This window comes from Cygnus atratus, chromosome 1, assembly GCF_013377495.2.
Source record: "Cygnus atratus isolate AKBS03 ecotype Queensland, Australia chromosome 1, CAtr_DNAZoo_HiC_assembly, whole genome shotgun sequence".
Taxonomy (NCBI): Eukaryota; Metazoa; Chordata; class Aves; order Anseriformes; family Anatidae; genus Cygnus; species Cygnus atratus.
Window position 1 is genome coordinate 45,515,407 of NC_066362.1, and position 20,378 is coordinate 45,535,784.

The following is a 20,378-nucleotide window of genomic DNA, read 5'->3' on the forward strand; positions in this document are numbered from 1 at the left end:
GGGCGGGGCCGAGTGTGTGTGTGGAGGGGGTGTGGGTGCCCCCCCGGCCATTTTGTGGTTTTGTCGTCGTTCTTGGTGTCCCGGTGAGCTTCCCTCCTGTTTGTAGCCAGGCAAGAAACGAGCGGTGCTGAGAATAACATTGAGCCAACTGAGACGTCAGGGGAAAAGGCAAGTGTGTTTATAGGACTGCTGCTTCGCAATACATTTATGGGTGGCACCGTTATAAAGGCGGTGGAAAGCAAAATGACCCGTGCTGCGCTCACACAAAGCATATAGGTGTATAACTTTTACTGCGAAATAGTAATGCAAAATAAGTTACACATCCGTGTCACAAAAATGTTTTTCTTGTGTGCGTGGCTTTTCTCCACCATTCCTCACCGCCTGCAGAAATCAGGGCTTGTGCATCTTTACGCGAACACGCGCCACGGTTAGACAGCAAATGGCTACAGCGTTAGTCAAGTCTGCTGGTTTATTGCAGTAAGTATCTGGCATCTACTCTTTAATGGAGACCAAGCGCAAAGATGCTGCAATGAAAAAAAAATACAAATGGAAACATGCATTGCCCCGTTTTTGAAGAGGAACTGCAACTGCAATCAGCCTAATTGCAGAAGGAATTAATGGGGCTCCTCCAAGGAGATGGTGAATTCTTCCTGATCAGAGAATATAAATACAGAAAGAGTTACAACTTATATGAAAATCTCATAGCTACATGGTATTCTGTGTCTAATGAACAAAATGACTTTTATGAATCCACGGCATGTTTCTATAAAAATGCAATAAAGAGAATTTAATGTATTGTGGTGTATTTTTCTATGAAAATAAATGCTTTGTGGTCCTTTAATAATATATTTACCCTAAAATAAAATAAACAATATCCATCACTGCACATCCCAGATCTCACAGAGAAGAGGCGTGAATTTGTGATCGTTCACTCTCCATGACATCAGCATCTCTGCGTGATGATGGTTAAATGTCCGTAATTCTGTGAGGCGGCCCAGAAGACATGCAAAGTGTTGAGGGTTGTCTGGGTGATGAAGTTTGCAGAACTTTTGCAGAATATCCAGCAGGGGTTCTTGAAGCCTTTCCACGGACTCTCTGTCCTTTATGTATTGTCGATCTGGTTATGGTTTCAAAAGAAAAGAAGTAATTAGCAAACATATGCTCTGATACAGTGTAAATATTTATTCGATAAACAAATATCAAGATATTTATATATTTACATTGGGCACTGATTTTCACACCTACCAAGAATACTTCTTTTCAAATTCAGAGGGAATAAAAATGCCTTAACATTGTATTTTTTGGCTAAGGGTTCTCATACATGTGTCCCACTTCTATCCAAGGAAAACTTCAAACTTTTTCAAAAGTAAAGAGTGGTGGGTTGCTTTCTGTTATTGCTGTGGTTTTTTTTTTGTTGTTGTTTGTTTGTTTCTTTGTTTTTTAACGTGGTTGGTTGTTGGTGGTGGTTTGTTGTTGTTTGCTTTTTAACTAAGGAATGTTTCTCTGGGGTTTTATCATCATCTCCCAGTGAAGTTCTGCTCTCGAGGATGTCCTGTGATGCACTGCAAAAACTGAGGAGCACAGCAGAAATCCTTGGAGATGTAGTACAACCAGGGAACTTGGTCAGTAGAAGAGTGTGCTTACAGGTCACCAGGAAAAAAAAAATCAAACACCTTCACCCTCAGATGAAGTCTCTTATGTTGGACAATACTTCTCTTTTTATTTTGTGGAAGTATGAAAGTATGCTTGAAGAAGGAGGAAGGAGGAAGATTGGGTTATTTATGTTACTGAAATTTTTAGTGTTAAAAAAAAAAAAAATCCTGATCAGCACTGACTCCAAGAGCAATGGAATTGCTTCACCTTTCCCACTTTGAGTGAAGCCTTACTTGGAAACCGTAGTGTCTGTCTTTTCTCCTAAACCACCAGGCTTCTCTCCTCCCTTCCTGCAATAGCTTGTCTGAGGCACTATGCAATTTCTTTATAGTTTGCAGGTTACTTCTGTGTTGTTAAAGAATTAGTTTTTACACCAAAGCCTGACATTATTACAACAATACTACTGAAAAGTCAGTTTTCAACTCCCTACAGCCTAAAGAACAACTCACCACTGTCCTGCTTTTGCCGGCTGCTATTTGTGCAATAGAGGCTGAAGACCTTCATTGCCATTCTCAGGTCTAGCATAGACGGTCTTCCAATTGCCTTTTAAAAAATGTGACATTCCACAATGGGCTGTAGTGATACACATGTAACCACATTTGGGATTTTCTGAAGGTGCAAACCCATCATGCTGAGCAGTGATAAATTACCAATAATGTTTTTCAAGCACTTCAAGCACAATTTAGGCACTTTTTTTTCCATGTACGCAAAACCAGTTGGTGCAGCAGGACACTTGGTGTTTCTATTTGCTTGTTTTCTGGTTTAACAACTGAATATACTGAATGAGAATGTATTCTCACTTACTCTGTGTAGTAAGTTTTTACAAGACTCAGGTCACACATCTCACGCTTTCTTTCCAAATGCACCAATATTTAATTCTGAAATAGAAGTTACCTGGGGACAGGATAACTATTGCTGTGAGCAGCGCGTATTCTTCCTGTGTCATCTTCAGCTCTCCAACACTTTTATAAAAATTAAACATGGGGGTTATGAATTCATCTGAGATACCTGGGAAGAAAAAAAATAAAAAGTTGCATTATTTCTTTGATTATTGAAATAGTCTGGTTTATTGCCACTGAGCAATTCGTTAATATTTGAAACCTTGACTGTTTGTCTTAGTGGGAGAAATTTACTACACCAATCAGGTCTGATGCAATACAATTAGTTACAAAGTGCCAGCATGCCCTTGTTTTCCAGAACAGGGTAGAAATAGGCAAGCCCTGGCAATTTCTTTTCACCTTGTTTCAAAGACTTTCAAGTAAGTTCATTTTCTCTACAGGTTTGTCCATCTTGCTCCTCAGGACAAGTCTCATGTGTGTTCTTCTTGCTGTCTGCTGATACCCTAGATGTCTTCTGTTTCCAGTATTCACAGTTGGTGAAAGAGTCCCATGTTCCCTACCTTTACATTAGTTATATAGGAAACCTCTCAGGGTGTATGGCTTAATTCCAGCCCAACTCTACCATACAGCTAACTGCCTTGGGCAGCTGCTTTGGTTGTCTCCATGAAGAGCCTTAATTGCTCCTTTTATGTAGCCTGAAACTTTAGCTAGGGCTAGGATTACCTGTAGTCCGAGATCAACTTGCTTGCAACTATTATTACCTTCCAGCATGAACTAGTGTATTATAAAGTACAGAGCCATAAATAATTAAAACCCAGCCTAGTTTAAGCTGGCATCATGTGATTCTCTTGATCCATCAGTGAAACCCACTGGGGTTACTGCACTGGGGCATGCCGACTGGGCTTCCTCTTACGGACTTTGTCATCAGGTCACACTGTTCTGACGTAGCCTTAGATTACAGATGTACTTCACTCTGCCCTGTGGTGTAAAAGAGAAGTAGGTCCTGTGACATCCATTTTCTTATTTTATTTTTTATTTTTTGTAAGTAGTGTGTCAGGGTCAGTCAGAGCAGTCACTAGACTGCTGAAAACAGATGCTTGCAGCTCTGATGCAGCAGCGCCTACAAGGTCTAGAGATCCAAACCAATGGTTCTTGGCTGAAAGGACAGAAACCTCCTCTAGAGCTATAGGGTAGGGCTATAGGATTTCTCATCATTTCACTCTGTTTAGTTTTGAGCTGTTCTGGAATGAGACTTTACAACTTAGTTTGGAAACTGTGAAATAACGTGGTTTTGAGTATTTTATACAACACGAAATCCAAGACTGGTAGTCAGAGGCTGCTCTGAGGTTTGGAGTGCCTCCAACAGGGGAAATTCAAAATGAAACTGAGCAGATGCAACTCAAAGACAGGAAATGTAAAGTCACTTGACTTAACTGTGAACAAGTCACATTTTGGTGTGACAGTGACAACTAATTTCAATCAGTGGAATAGTTATGTGACCCAGCAGAGTGAAAGTATAGTCTTGCAGAGTGTGGCACATTTTGTGGCTGAAAGGTATTTAAACACATGACATTAGCAGCTAAGTTTGCTTCACATTTCAAACCACAGATCCAGTTTTTGCAACACGTTCAATGATATTGAGAAGAGTCTACGGCCATTAAGCAGATCTGTATGACAAGAGTCAGCTCATCCTGTGGTAGTAACACAGCTTGAGCTTCATACAGAGCATCTGGTGTGCTGTATAACTTATGTCATTAGCCACCAGAGTTAACTATTCAAACTATTTAACGATTTAAAATTTTGAACACTTGTTATTGCTAACTTTTGGGCAACCGCATGTCTCTGGCAGTTTTTATTGTAGGTCCTTACAATATGACACACGTAAGGAACACATGCGTGTGTTTTAAAGTGCATGTGAATCTAGAACCATGAAAAAAAAAAAAGTCTAACTGAGCCCTAAAGCAGAGCAAACAAATTCCTTTCATGAATAGCTCAACAGTGTCATGAGAAAAGTCCAAGACAACTGCAGATATTTTTAGAACTCCCCAGGCAAGGTGTCATGCCGTTGGGCACATCATCTTGGCAGCGGGCGGGAAACAGGAAGAAGTGGGTTGTGACTAAGACTCTCCTCATTTGTTTCTCACATTCATCATTTGATTTTTCTTTTTTATTATTATTATTATTACCTTTTTTTTTGGGGGGGGGGGAGGGGGAGGTCAGGTTACTTTTCAGCTGGATTAAATTGTTCATTGATTTACTGACCACAGAGCTCCTCAAGTCCTGATGTCAATATAACAAGAGTGGGATGAAAATGATGCTGGTGAAGAACAAGGTGTGGAATATCTAAATTCTGGTCCTCCTTGCACCCATAAGTATGCAGTAAAACAGTCCTTGCACCAGAAAGCTTATAATTTAACATTAAGAAACTAAAGCATGGGAGGGAGGGAGTGTAGACATGAAAGCAAATAAAATTGCATCAGAACATGTCTCTGCACTACTGCAATCCAAACAGAGAAATAAATCAAAACAGAAGAGGGAGTAAAAAGGGATAAAAATGGATAAATAAGAAAGGGATAAATAAAAAGAGATGTTATAGCAATGCTGCTAAAGTTTACTGCATTTACTAAAAACAAAACAAAACAAAACCCACCAGAACTATGAAATCTTTAAATAGATGTATGTCACAATGCAATTATGAACAAAATCATGCAAAAGGGCAATTTTAAGGCTAGGCTAATGGAATTTTTTCCTGGTTACTAATTTTGCCTCTATCCTGTCTGTGCTGGCCTTTCCTGGTTATTTCCTTATTCTGGATGAACGTTACACAAACTGCTGTTCCATCACAAGAGGGGGCTGTTTTCTAATGTGATTGAAAGTGCTTCAGTTTAGATTTAATAAGCTCCACCAGAAAGCAAAAAAAAAGCAGGAAACAGATGTTTATAGTTCTCGCTTTTTTCCCTCTTATCTACTGTGTGAGATGTCACTTCCACTCAGGTTATCAGAAAAAGAATTAAAGGTGATTTGTTGTTTGTAACTAGAAGGGCTGGAGGAGAAATGAATTATATGGCTTTTCAAATGTCAGTGTTACCAATCATACTCCAAAAGTGGAAAAAAAATCAAATAGATAAGGTTATAATGTGTTTCTGGCCTCAGTGAGAACAGAAAAGCTAGCTCTGTTTAACCTTCTTTATTAAGTTCAGATGAGAGCACTGTACATACTATATCAGATAGGCAGAACTTCCTGCTCTGTGTTAATGATGCCTCCTGCTTAACTTTTTTCGAAAAGGTTTCAAAAAGTTCGCATCATGTGGTATTAAGGCAGTAAGAACTGGCCCTTCCTTTGGGTTTTGTGGTGCATCATTCTGAATTACACAGATTTCTACCTAACCACCAGCCCAACCCTATCATCTGCTGAAGACACTGCAATTCAATTTAATTGATTTTGCTATGTTAATGCCTGAGTGGCATAACCCTAGGGCAGTCAACGAGAAATACTACCTTTATTGAATATGGCCTTCAGCATTAGACTAGAGGAGATTCAAATTTGTGAGCATTATTCATTCAGCATCCCTTACTTCTTACACAATTTCATTCATCTCTGTAGCCTAGGATGCAGTATTGTTTCAGACTTTGCCTTGTGTTTTAGAGTTTTGTTCCTATGATTTCCCTACACTGAAAATAAAAGGACTGTTGCTTTCATAAGGTTTGCAGTTTCCAGTTGTAAATGATTACATCTGGTTAACATAGCCCTGGCATATACTGTTTTTTTTTTTTTCCTGTGATATCAAGTCATTATTGCCATTTTTTTTTGAGATCAGTATTCTCTCTTTCATTCTGGCTATTCAGTAAAACAGATTAGATTGATCTATTGCAAGAGGAAAGCTTGAGAGTAAGTACTAATTAATAGTAACTAGCACTACGTGATTAATATGGATGAAGAGATCTTTTTTTCTTGATAAACATGGAGCTGCCAGTGGGAGTTAAACCAAGAGTTTATTAGTAGCTGTTTTATGAAAATGAAATATATTAATTACTCTCAAAATTACATCTTATCTTTCACAGTGCTTCATCTACCAGAACTGTTTCCCAGGCTGCAATGTTTTTGTTATAAACACTGCCTTCTAATCTATTCAGATGTATCAGTGACCCTTCAAACACTGACCGAATTCCCCTTATTGATGCTGAGAGCTGAAAAGGGGAAAGTCTAGCCAGCAGAGAAGGTACACCAGAACATGGACATCTGACCTCTCCTCTCTCCTCATCTTCTGCAGGTGAGCAACTTAAATGAGAGGTTACTGTGTGCCAAAAAGAATTCACAAGTTGGACAGCAAAATCGCTTCTTCTCAAAATCAAGTAGTAGGACCACTGTGGAGCCATTATTGCAAGAGCAGAAACCCCAGTAAACCTGCAAGGAGGATGCAAATGACCATGTCACATCCCATTCTCTGGCAGCAGCCTGCGTGCCTGCTGTCAGGAGAGAGGTGCAGCCTGGCACACAGCAGCAGCATCTGCACTGCCATGAGCTAGTCTTCATAGGTCGAGGCTATTTACCTAAGTACGTTTTTGGCCTGGAGAGGCACACTTATGCAGAAGAAAAGAGATTGAGTCCTCTAACATCTGTTCTTATTTTCATGTGCATAAATTAACTCTGTAGATATGATTTATACATTTGTGTAAACTGTGTAATTCATGGCACTGGCTAAGTCAGCATGGTAGATCATGCAGGACTGTATATGAACAGAAAAGCTCTTTCCTATACTCTAATTAAAAGTGGCCCTAATTTCTAAATGTTTTTGGCAGGGTGCCACGTTGGGATCGAGTCACAGGATGGCAAATGTCTTCTGTGTGGATGCACACAACCACTGGGAGGGCTAGACAGCCTTCATGTGCAGGTATGTTTGGAAACAAGGAGCAAGATACAGGCCAGGTTACTCTCTCACACATTATCTGGACTCAGCAGTGGCAATCATTTCATTTCGTTTCTCTGCACAACCTCGGGCAGCACAGTGGGGTTCTGAAGCACTATGGTTACTCAGTACTAACAATCAAACAATGAAAGCCAAAGGTAGCGGAAGTGATTGGGTATCCATTGTTCCTCTGCCAAATTTTGCCCTAAGTTGTAGGGGTGTCTCGTCCAAATCAATGGGAACTTTGTATCCACATTCAAGGGCGAAAGGTGGCCTCTTTCCAATGTTTTGAAATACTGTCTATTTCATTTTTGCCTTGGATTTCATCGTACCTCAGCACCTGTAACCCATCCAGTAAAACAAGAGCATGTTTCACAATGACAGGTGTCCTGCTGCCAACTGAAAGTTTGGGTCCAGATTCTTCCATTTCTATTCATATCGGGTAGTATCTAATTCCCCGATACTGAAATTAGTAGAAGTGTTCTGAAGAATAAAATGATTAAATAAATATCTGTGGCTCGTAATGATCGCTGAAAGCAAACATCATTAGGAAAACAAGGTATAAATGCTCTCTGTGAAAACATTCAGCATTTCAGCAGTGTTTTTAAAATTATTTTACTGCTAGACAATGCAGACAATTTGCTTTCAAAATAACAGAAAGAAACTAAGCATTAAATTACCCAGATGTCAACTTTTCACGAAATAAGTGAATCAGTGACAACATGGTGTATGTGTAAGTGAAGCATCAAGTAAGATGAGTAAGTTGTACAAGCTCTCATTAACATTACATAAAACGTCTGTATTTCTCATTAAGTCTCAATATTAGAGTGAGTAAGAGAGGATTTCAGTTTCAGGAGCAGTAAATGAAAGAATTTCCATAACACCTTGTGGAGAGACTATAAGGGCACAAAGGCAGTCACTGAGATGTGCCAGGACTTAGGCAATACGCTCAAGCTAAGAAATAAAAATACACCTCATCAGCATGAGAATAAAAATGAATACTGCTCATGCTCAAAGGTCATCACCATCAGATCTCTGGTTTCTTTATCAGAAAAAAAATAAATAAAAATACAGGCATAAATATTAATAGACGAGAGCAGCTTCCAAACTGATATGGTGGCAGGTGACAAGAGTCTGGACAGCTTGTGACTTTTAGGCAGGATCCCTCCCTATACCCTCAATTTTATGGATACAGATATCAAGGATTGACAATAGAACTTATGTGACATTCTGACACCTGTCTGCATCTAAAATATGTGGATAGGAGTTCTGACTAATGACGATCTATGGCTGATGGCCTGACAGTACTTAGGACCTCACTAGAAGCTATGAATAGTCCTGGTGCTTTTTCTTCACTCATTACCTTTAAATTGATTTCTAAACTCTCATTCAGCTATCACTGTGTTTCCTCTGCTGCTCTCAACTGATTTTGTGGGGTTTTGGTTTGCTGTATTTAGTCTTTTTCTCAGTCAGGTGTATTTTAAAGTGAAGTTCCTATCTCCATATTTATGTGTAATTCTTTTGGGCTTTCTTCTTTGTTTGACTTGAGTTTAATCTCTTCTGGCCAGTTTCTCTCTTGGACCACTCTACAGCATGATAAAGGTCAGCTGCAGCGCTTTTTGTAAGTAGCACATGTCGTTACTGGTTAAGGCTGAGACAGGCTATAAAAGTTTCTACCCTAATATCAAATTTGGTACAGGCTGCTGTTCAAGCCAGCAAAGCCTGCCAAGCAGGCAAAGAGGAATTTTAAACCCACATTTAAGTCTTTTCATGCAAGGGACATTGCCAGTTTGAACGGCTATGCTCTAGCATACAGCAATGACAATGAGCCAATGTCTGTCCAAAATGAAGGACTCTTGCGAGCTTGGAAATTCTGAGTGACTTCTGGGTCTGTGCTGTAGATCTTATAGTTAACATCATCATCTGTAGCAGCAGTAGCAGCAGTAAAGTTAACACAGCTACAGCTGCAAAGATTTACAAGCTGCTTTTGTTTACTCTTGCAAGCTCATTAAGTGCAGTCAAGGAAAATGCTCTTAAGTAGGCTTGAATTTGCACAGCGTGCAGTCAAGGAAAATGCTCTTAAGTAGGCTTGAATTTGCACAGCGTGGAGAAATAGAATACATGGCAAAGAGTATTATATCTTGCATTCTGGTCATTAGTGGAAGGTAAAAATGCAGCCAGCAGCAAGTAGCTGGGTAATGCTTTATCCTCCTGCAATATAGGAAGGGAGCAATTCTAGCAGCAGTATGTCTTTTTATGCTCCCAACTTGATCCTGTCTTGAGGAAAGATGCTTCAGAAAGCCTTTTTTTTTCCATGAGCAGTAAGATACGTAGATGTATATATGCAGTGTGTACATATACACACACTAAAAAAGTTACAGTGCTTCATTTCTTGGAAACTATTCAACCCAGGGTCTGACCCAATACTCATTTTAACTCTGATTGCAGAGCCTGGCCTACAAGCTATCCATATCACTCTCAAAACCACCCATTTCCAGTCCTTCAAACAACAGCCTCTTGTAATAAATCAAAATAAAAGAAATGTTAAAAACTACAAAATGTAAACCTAGAAATGAGTGTGCTAAGTCAAACTAAAACCGAAACTTTAGCAAGGAAATTATTCTCACATTTTCTGACTCCTTTTAATGGTTGCAAATATATAAATATTGGCATCATTTTCCATGCATTGCTAGTCCCTTCATGTCATGGATTTTAAGAGTTACAGAGCTGAGTTCAAGCCCATTTTCACGACTAGTATTGAGGTTAAATGTTCTCCCATATATTTTCCTTCTGATCATTATAAAGGAAGCCAGAATCAAAGCAGCCTGAGTATAGACAGCCTCTTTGATTGATAATTTTTATTACTTTTGAATTTTTAATGATAAGTAGATGAGGGGTAGGTAAAGTTTGTTTGTCAAGACAGAAAAAGGCAAAACACATTCTGTATTGCATCAGTGGAGAACGAAGACTATGTAACAAAGCAAAATACATCTTTGCCTCCTTTAAGGAACAAATACCAAGCCCAGTTTGGCTTTTCATCATTTTCTGGTCTTACACCTTAAGCAGGACCTTAAGAAGCAGAAAATATATTGAGAATATTCCATATTTATAATTCTTCTACGCACTGAGTCAGTTTTACTAAATAGACACCGAGAATAGATATTTCCCTTCTACGATAACATTCCACAGTATATCTACAGTAATATCCTAAAATCCTTCCTTCCTTTCTCTTTCCTTCTTTCTTTCTTTCCTTCTTTCCTTCCTTCCTTCTTTTTCTTTTTCTTTCTCTTGCCTTCCTTTCTTCCCTCTCTCTTTCCTTGTTTCTTTGTTTCCCTCATTCCTTCTCTCTCTCTTTCTTTGTTTCTTACAGTAATTGTATTTGCAAGCAATAATAATAAATAATAATATTTTATGTGAATAATTTGAAATGGTGGATTTTTTCATCATTCTTTTATGCTTGTCATTGGAGACTTGCACTGGTTTTATTTGATATAGCATTATTCATAATGCTTGCAATGTATTTATGAATAAACCTTTACCTTATGATCTTTAGACTCAAGGCTGAAATAGATTTGTTCTAGTTCATATAAAGAACAGCATTTAGATAAACCTGTTTTAATGCTAGTAAACAAATTTACTAACTTTTCAAGGTCAAAATACCAACACAGAACTGCAATGGTGTCTTCTGTTTTTTCCTTGTAAAGAAGATACTCACCACTGTTACGAATTCTTTCTTCTAAAAGAACGGTATGTCCTGTAGGAAGTTTCCTACTGAAGATCTCAGCTGAACGGAGGAACATGGCTTCTACAGCTGAGCCCTTCAGCAAAGCAATCTGATCTTCATGGTCAAGGGTTTGGAAGCCTGGGAAGACGTTGTAGATAAGTAAGGCAGCAGCAGAAAACTCCCACAGCAACAGAAAAGTACTTTTTGTCCTGAACTTCTTCCACAGGAGGTGCTACACATTTGTGTAACCTTGATGCTGGTGTTGGCTGGCTTGACAAGCGCTGCAGAGACTGAAACCTAGATTCCATAAAATAACACAGACTTGGTCCCCACTGAAGTTTAGGTGAATTAGACTCAGTGGGGGCCTTCCCTATCACTACTGGCAATTGATTTTGAAAATCAAACTCCAGAAGCCAGGCAGGCAGCATTTGTGGAGACTTTAAGATCACAAGCCTTTGCCTTTTCTGCAGCATAAAGTCATTTGGATTGCAGAAATCTGGTAGGGCTTTTTCCTTATTACCAAACCACTATCAGATTTCTAGCTCATAGCTCTGCTCACTCTCAGGTGTATTATGTGCACACATAATCCTGAACTTGACCAGTGATTGCATTCAACCAGAGCAGCACATAGCACGTTGAATTCTTTTATTACGTTAAGGAGCTGTGTTAGCATCTGTCAGCTGACACTGCTGTACCCCTTTGCTTAATTTGTACTCTGTTTATGTCCTGAGAGCTGGTATTCCAGTTAACATAAAATTAAAGTTACAGCTGCAGTACTAGCCTTTGAAGCAAGCTCATAACACACAAATAAAGGGTCAATATCATGGGAATGCCAGGAAAATAATATTTTCCTACAGTTAGGCATTACAGTGCACCTTCCTTTAAAAAAAAAAAAAAAAAAAAGTGCCTGAAGAATCTTCTCAGGGGTGGCTTGGTCTGTGGCTCCAGGGCTGAGTGCAGAGAAAGGAGCTGGAAGCACGGCTCCAAGTGCTGCAGTAGCAGGAGACTGGCTTCAGAGGGTGGGCAAAGGCTTGAAGCTGGTGAGAAAACACCTGTAAACACAGCTTCCAGGCAGAGAAGGAGGGGTGGGACTTGTCTCACAAGGAACCTGTACTATGCCCAGCATTCACTCTTGAGGTAACATCCACTTGGGGGTTTAATAACAACAATAACAATAACAAAAATAAACAACTCAGGTCTTCAGTATTTGTCCATAACACACCCTGCAAGGTCTATAAGTACTGGTGCCTCCAACAAGACAAAGTTCTTGTTTAAGACTCGTAATTCAGTGGATGTCATGGCTTAAAGGCTTTTCTAGAAAGGCAGCAAAGCACAAGTCTGGTGGATGTTAGTAGTAATTTACAGGCAAACTATTTGGCATTGCACTGATACATGAAAAGTCTCTAGAGACCTAACCTCTTCTCTGAATATTTTGTTCGTCAATAGATAAAAAGTGCCACATCCCAGAGTGCCAGAATTTGAATTATTCAAAATGTTCACTGCAGAACACAAATCTCCTTTTCTTTAGACAGTGTCTGAAGAATACATGTGTCAGAGGAGGTGGTGTTTTCATATAGCATTCAAAATACAATAATCAAATGGCAACTGAAGGCATCTAAGTCTCGCAATAACAAAATTTGCCCCAGCAGACTGGATATACCTGGTAGTTTTTTAGTGAATTCCACAAGAACCTGAACATGACTGGTAGCCATTTCTGTTAAAATCAGAAAATTCCCTTCAGCACTGAATTCCTCATGTAACTGTTAAAAATCAGACCAAACAAAATCTGTTAATATTCATCATCAATTCACATTTAAAAATATAAAATACAAAAATTAATAGAGTGGATCATGTAAGAGGTCTATCTAATCCTGCAGTTTGTCTCCACTGGTTGACAAAAACAAGTATTTTGGAAGGCAATGTGAGAAATAGAAGTAGACAGTGTCCTTTCCGTGAAGCATGTCACATTTTCAATGCTATGTCCAAAAGTCAATGATTTAGACACTTCTTGAGCTAGAAGTTATATGTGAACCATAATATTTAACCAAAAGCCTTGTTATCCATGAATTTGTCTACTTTCTTTTTTGAATTGTCTTTATTTTTAACCTCCTCAATCTCCCATGGAAATAAGTTGCACGAGTTAATTACAGGTTATACAGCCACCCCCCTGCAAGTGTCTTCCTTTTATTTTTCAAAGTTGAGAACTTAGAAAATAATCTTGTTCATTTGTTTTGCTTGGTTTTGTTTGTTTGTTTGTTTGTTTTTAAAGAATTTACATGACCGTTTTGCGAAAAGAAAATGGTAAAAATCTTGTTTAAATCCTTTTTTGTCTCTTCTGCCTATTTCCCAACATTTTGCCATCTTAGCATGAAAAAATGAATTTTTAAAGGGAAAACAGAATTTCTAGAAGGTATAGAGGAAAAGGAAAGAAAATTGAATTAAACAAAAACCTGGAAGATATTGGGAATTTGGGTCCAATAAATGGAAAGACTTTCAAGCTTCCAGGCTGGCAGCTTTAAAGAAAGGAAGCTTGGAAGTCCAACTCAAATCACTGCCTATACTGATAAAAGAAAAACAAAGTTCCAATCAGCAAAAGTTACATTTGAGTATAAAAGTGTGTTTTCAAAGAGTAGAAAGCTTTTTCTTAGCATTTAAATTTAGTAAACAATGATGTGGTCTAACTAATGACTAAATGGCAGAGTTTATGTCCCCTTGCAGCATGTTTAAGCTGTAAATTTATACCCATAGTCTACCTAATCCTCAGTTTTTTCATCCACATCTCAATAATCAATCAATCAATGTACTTACTAGCTTTTTTGACACCTCCTGAGGTATTTGTTGTTTACTGTATGAATCCATGATGTAATCAAGAAGGTTCTGCTGTTCTGGGGTAAATTCTACTTTCTCCTATACTGGCAAAAAAAAAAAGCCCATCATGAAATGCAGTTAAATAGAAATGATCTAGCATCTTGTGCATTAGGCAAAAGATATACAGCTATTTCTTACACTTGGAGTTAAAGCAGGTGAGATTTGCTTGCCACCACAAGAAATCAGATTTCTACAGAAGTCCACAGGGAAGCATTTAAGGGTTTTAAATAGCATGAGTTTATGTAGTTTATTCTTAGAAATTAGGAAACAATTATCAAATAACTAAGTATGCTCAAACTTCACTGTCACTCCTCACTATATATGATATATACCTGAGATACATCACAGAAAAAAATATTTTATGGATGCTTTACAGAGTTTTGACTAAAAATATCAAAACTACTTCTATATGCAAGGTATTTCCTTGACATGGGTGGGAGATGGATTTTTAATTAATGCGGATAGCTCCATAGAGTTTATGAGTACTTATTCACTGTACAAGCCACATTTACCTCAAACATTGCCACTACTATTACAAGAATTTTATTACCCTATACATTTTAGTTGTAGATGTCACTTGCTTCATGTCATGTCCTTCGTTATCTTCATTGACCGTTTGATCTGGGGGCTGTTTCACATTTTTCCGTAGCCTTTTTGACTTGCATTGTATTTCTGTTAACAGACCTAGAACACACAATACAGTAGGTATTTTTTGGATTTATATATGCTTTAGGCACTAACTATATAAACATGCCCATGAATGCCCTTTACACTAACAAATCTACTTACCTGTACAGAATGTTTCCTGAACATGTCATTATCCTTGGATGTGAGCCTAATGAGATATACAACTATACACTAATGAGTACTCTAGCCCAATAGGAGCCCATCTACAGAGCAAAACAGTTGGTGCTACTGACTCAGCATTCACACAGTGTGCATGTCAGGGGGCTTGTTTTTGGACCAGCTCTAATATGGTGTTACAGACAGAGTGTGATGGGAGTGTGATGGAGTATGTTTTTGGTTTTGTTTCATCCAAAATGAAGCCCTTTCTTGTGCTCCAAGACCAGAACCAATGCACAGTAAACAGGGACAACTAGAAGACTGTAGTTAAAAGTGTGCTTGTGATCTGACCCAAAAGAGTAGTTGAGGTGCTGCTGTTCTTACACAAAGGGCAGTTGATATTTTCAATAATCTTTAAGCATTACTATGGCTATAGTGCAGATTCTTTGCAAAGTCCTCTTAGAAGAGGACTCACAGGCTTTAGCTGTTGGAGTGTCATTATATGAATAGACCAACAGCTGAAAATTTTGGCTCATAAGTAACTCAGACTGGCAAATGTACCTGAAAAAATGTATTAATTTAAAATATTAATGTTTGATGTTTAAAATGCCTTGATATTTTGCATCCCTTTGTCTTAGAGGACTGAATAAAGCCATGGTTTTACTCTAAAGTTTAATTTGCCCTACTGAAGAGATATTTGCATTGCTGTATTTTTTTTTTTGTTCTAGGCTACATTTCAGTCCCTTGAACCAAGGAGCATTCGTATGTGGATGTAAAAAAAAAAAAAAAACAACAACAAAAAACTAGCAATTTGCTTGTGCTAACAAAAGAAAGGGACAATACGTACCCTAAACAACCTGTGGAAGACAGCCAGAAAGCACAAATGAAAAAGCGAACAGCTAAGTATTCATCTAAAAATAAACCTATCAGCGCAGGGCTTTTTTTTTTTTCTTTAAAAAAAGAGCTGCTTTCAAGTATCCTTCCCATTCTTCACCTCTGAAAATGCAGAGCAGGAAAAGAGGCTCATTCAGTGAGTATATGATGGTAGAGGAAGATACCATGAAAACAGTGAATTTCGTTGTGAATGTTTTTAATTTCCTGTTTAAGCACTATATAAAATAACCTACCTGAACTGCTGAGAAAAGAGGAAATTTACATGATTCAAATAAGACCTTCAAATAATACCTTGAAAGGGGGGAATAGGAATGGTGGAGATAATAATTGGTATTGAGCCATGTAATTTGTGCTGCTGCCCAGCATCATAGATTTCGTTTTCTAAATATTGTTTGATGGATACTTTGGTGGTGTTAATGGGTTTGTACCATTTTCCACCAACTTAGGATACTATCCTTCCTAGGGAAAATGTTGTTTACTTTTGCCTTAAGCAGTAAGACTAGACTTTCTTATGCTTTCTGCTGCTGAGTTGTACGTTGACTTCTTATTCTGACTCCATTTAGGTTAGCTGCAAAACTCATGTGAGAAACAGGACTTTACTTTTTACCTCAGAGCTAGCTGGACTTCCATGAGTATTAACTGGCTATCAAGTTCCAGGAAGAGTGGCATAATCTGTGTCTTCCCTAGGTAGACATTTCACACAAGAAAGTTACAGTTTATAACAAAACCACAGCAAACAACCAAACCTGATGGTTAGCAATTTTGATCTTTTGTGTATAAAGGGCAGGAGTAGGATTATTGAGTAGACATACCATAAATGTTTATAAGACTTTACCTCCTTGTTCAGAGGAAAAAAAGAATCCACAGTGCTTGTAATTACAATCCTACAAAATGAGTAAGTGAAACAAAGTTCAAGGTAGCCTTTTATTTCCTAGTCACTTTTTTTCAAATAAATGCTCTATACTCCTAGAAGCTTTGTGTTTTACTGTCCTGGATTGCCTTGAACTAAAAGCAATTATACAACACACTCCTACTTAAAAGCCATTAAATAGTACCTTGCAGAACATCCTCATTGCAGTACATTAGAGCACGCTTATGTTTAAGTCATGAGCAACACAAGATACCCAGAGTTTCCATTGCAGAGAGAGAGTCAAATAGCAGTGGCAGTCATTGGCTTTTATTTCACATGTGCCAATTTGTGAAAATGATCAGCCAGTTTAAAAGTTTCATGTCTGCCTAGTCAGTATTATTTACGCTGACCTATTTTTTTCAGTGATCACTTGCTTTTTGTCGTACTAAGTCACTCAGGCATTTTGAACCCTCCAAATATTGGAACAATGGATCTGGGATCAGCACCGAAGGGGACTCATTCTCCTCTGACACTCAGGGACCCACTGAGTGCTGTCATCTCAGTGATGGTGTCTGTTCATATATTTACATACTGCACGAGAATATGTCATATCTCGGGATCTTTGTAGCCTGTTCAATTTGCAGAATGAAAGATTAATTACATTATGCTGGCAGTGTGTTCCAAATATTGATGGAGCTTATTGTTTCTCACAAAACCAACAGTTAATATAGCATCTTCTGATCAGATTGAGGGATAGAAGTATATTAAAAATTCCAAGTAGATTAATTTCCTGTATGAACCCAAATTGGTTTCACACATACGTGCATGCTAAAATGATTGGATCCGTCAAGAAAAATAAATTGTAGCCCTGTTTGTTCATGAAAGGCAGAAGAGCAGATGTTTACAGACCGTTTTCAGGAGCCAGCCTGCAAAAACATTTTACTCTAAATGTTTTAAACATGTTTAAAGTTGCACTCCAATATCCCTGTTGTTCTAAGTTGCTCAGTGAAGTTTATAAGCTGTCAGCCTGAATAGAGTATTCACTTTAATATGAAACATTAATAAAGTCCATCAGCCTCATTTCTGGACCCAGTTCTACCTATCTGTCTGTATTCAAGGCAGGAAAATCCATAGCACCACACAAAAAGCTAATGAGACTATAAAAAAGGGCTAGCCCTCAGAAGGCTTTGCGTGATTGCTGGGTGAGGTCTGGGAACATACACTTGGCAAGCCCACAGTAACTTCATGTTAATGGCAGTCTTCCTCTTTTCTGAAAAACAATGTTGTTTGAATACCAGCATTTGGACTAGCAAGAACTTGACAGGGAGAGGCCCAGAAGGAGTAGTGAAGCAAATGTGTTTGCCTATTCCAATAGGATTTGATGCATAGTTTCAGCATTATCTTTAATGCACCTTCTACTGGCTAGAGTGTATCTTTTATAGATTTATTATTAAGACCATATTGATTAAACAAATACAGTATTTGATGTGTTCTCTGCACACTCTCACTATATGATGCAAATACCTGTATACATACATTCAGCCAACATTCCCATTTGCTTGCATTTCCTTAGACGGCACTCCTGGCATTTTCTCCTCATATACATGTCCATCTCGCAGTTGCCTCCATTTTTACACTTGTATACTGCATTTTTTGTGATGCTTCTTCTGAAGAACCCTGCACAACACAACAGTGACATAGATAAAAGAAAACACTCAAAACGGCAGAGTAATCAAATTGATGAGCACCTCCATCTGGGTTTTCTGAATGACAAAAGCTCTGCTGCACTGCCAGTTTCTTTCAGTGCCTAGGTGACTACATTCTTGCTCTTTGGTTTGAGAATAGTATCAAAGTTGTATAATTTAATTGGGGGGTGGGGTGGGGTGTTGAAGATTGCATGCACATACATTAGGAATAAGGCCCTGGAACTGTCAGCCTTAGGAAAATTCAGACCTAAATCTGAAATATGCCTACAGCACTAGAGCTGTAGAGATGATGCCGTACAAATAGTTAGTGAAAAAAATATGAGCCTGATAAGTCTCTTGAGATACAGAACGCACCGGAAGAGAGCTGTGTAACTAGGTACACTTCCCTCAGCCCCTGGAAGCAGGAAATCCCAAGTACTGGTCTGCTTGCCTACCCCCAGGTTTAGTGTACATGTGGCCTCCCACTCTGTGTACAAGATACTCCAGCCTCTTTCACTAAATATTGTCCACCTGATGAGCTAAGCAGTCACATAAATTCAACTACACGAGCAGCTGAACTGGTATCATTACTGGATTCACAGCAAAGTTGCACAGTGGTAACTGCAAACCACAATTGATCCCAGAAGTCTACAGGACGTTGACTCACTCTGTAGAAATCTACTATTTGGCTGCTGCCTAGCACATCTCGGAGAGAAGAACCATGGGCAAAACATGCAATGCTCCAGATACAAAATTTAATACAATAAAAGTCATCACAAAACAGAGTCATTGCTGCCAATCATGACTTGAATGAACGTCTCCTGAATTTTTAGTGGTACTTGCTGTACCATCACTATCTTTTATGTTATCCTTCATACGGCAGAGACTATTTAGCATCAGCTGCAGATGGAATTAACTCTCTATGGCACAGGCGGGAAGCTCTGTTCTCCTTCTCACCCGACAGCAGGCTTTTGAGATAGACTCCTGGGAGCTTTTGCTGGCAGATCACTTATTTATAGCGCAATTCAAAGTAGAGCTCTGTGTAAATTTACATTAACAAAAACTATTCACAAAACTTTTGCTTTCTCCTTGCCACTGTCTGGCGCAATAAAAACACAATTGTTTTCCAACCTGGCACTTTCATGCAGTAGGAGAGGCACCAGATAACACACAGTCTCCCACACTCAGATGTGAATCTGAATTTTTGTCCATTGAAGGACATGTCTGCTTGTTTTCAGAATGTGTTGACCTGGGAAAACATCCTGTTGAATCTGGGCGAGATAACGTGGTAGAGGATGTGATGATTTTGCCATTGTCAGATGACAATTTCCCAACTTTGGCCCAAGTTATTATAATTGTATTATCTCTTTCAAGCACCAGTGTGTGGCTACCACTAAAACAATTCCACTATCTGGTCACAAAAAAATCTGGCATTTCTCTGAATCCGCTTTATTTCCTGCTTGAAATCTCTTTCATACTGTTTTATTGGCTTCTTTTCAGATAAATATACTTGACTGGCACCAGTCTCCTTTGAAATGCAGATTGCTTAAAACCTTCTGCAGCCCTAGGCATTATTTTTATCCATCATTCACGTGGTGTTTAATACATTACCATTTACTGCTCAGGGAAGGGAGATAAAGGCCTGGATTTAAGCTGTAGGTTCTCAGTGTCAGTTAAAGGCAATTATTTGTTAAATTAAAACCTGTAATTTGTGACAAATATTAATTAGTAGTAAATATTAAAAAGCTCTAGTCAAATATTTTTTACATTCTTAGTCCAATTTATCACTCACCCTCTCTACAAGGTGTGTGTTTGCTTTTTCATGAGGGAACAAAGAAGAAGAGCTTTAGTAAATGAATGTTTAAAAAACACAAAAAAATGTGAAAGAATGCAAAAATAGGGATGCAACATGATAGGAGCCAATAGGATTCAAGTGGTCAAATATTTGCTCTTTAAAACAAGGTTTTTGGAAAAGTGAAATGAGAAATGAAATATGTATTTTTTTCCACACACACAAAAAAAGTAGTTTTAACCCTACCCTCACTTCAGTTTTATCATGAAGTGACTCTTGAATCATGGTCTTCTTGAACAGACTTCATAATTTATTTTTAAATTAGCTTTTAGGTATGAGTAAAAAAAAATGTAATAAATTTTCTTTACTAAAGATTACAAATT

General features: G+C 38.3%; 1 protein-coding gene across 3 annotated transcripts in view; it reads right to left on the reverse strand.

Annotated features, from left to right (window-relative positions):
* Window positions 1-159: 159 nt before the first annotated feature.
* Window positions 160-20,378, reverse strand: part of NR1H4 (nuclear receptor subfamily 1 group H member 4) — a 40,038-nt gene continuing 19,819 nt past the window's right edge. For 2 of the 3 annotated variants that reach the window (XM_050713919.1, XM_035551650.2), the window contains 7 exons: window positions 18,055-18,195; window positions 14,542-14,675; window positions 13,932-14,030; window positions 12,784-12,883; window positions 11,115-11,261; window positions 2,548-2,661; window positions 160-1,117 (listed from right to left, as the gene is read on the reverse strand). In XM_050713919.1, coding sequence (XP_050569876.1) covers window positions 879-1,117; window positions 2,548-2,661; window positions 11,115-11,261; window positions 12,784-12,883; window positions 13,932-14,030; window positions 14,542-14,675; window positions 18,055-18,195 — 974 coding nt within the window. In that variant the 3' untranslated portion in view covers window positions 160-878. Of the gene's footprint in view, window positions 1,118-2,547; window positions 2,662-11,114; window positions 11,262-12,783; window positions 12,884-13,931; window positions 14,031-14,541; window positions 14,676-18,042; window positions 18,196-20,378 lie in introns of all 3 variants that reach the window. The other variant, XM_035551649.2, reaches the window with a different exon arrangement.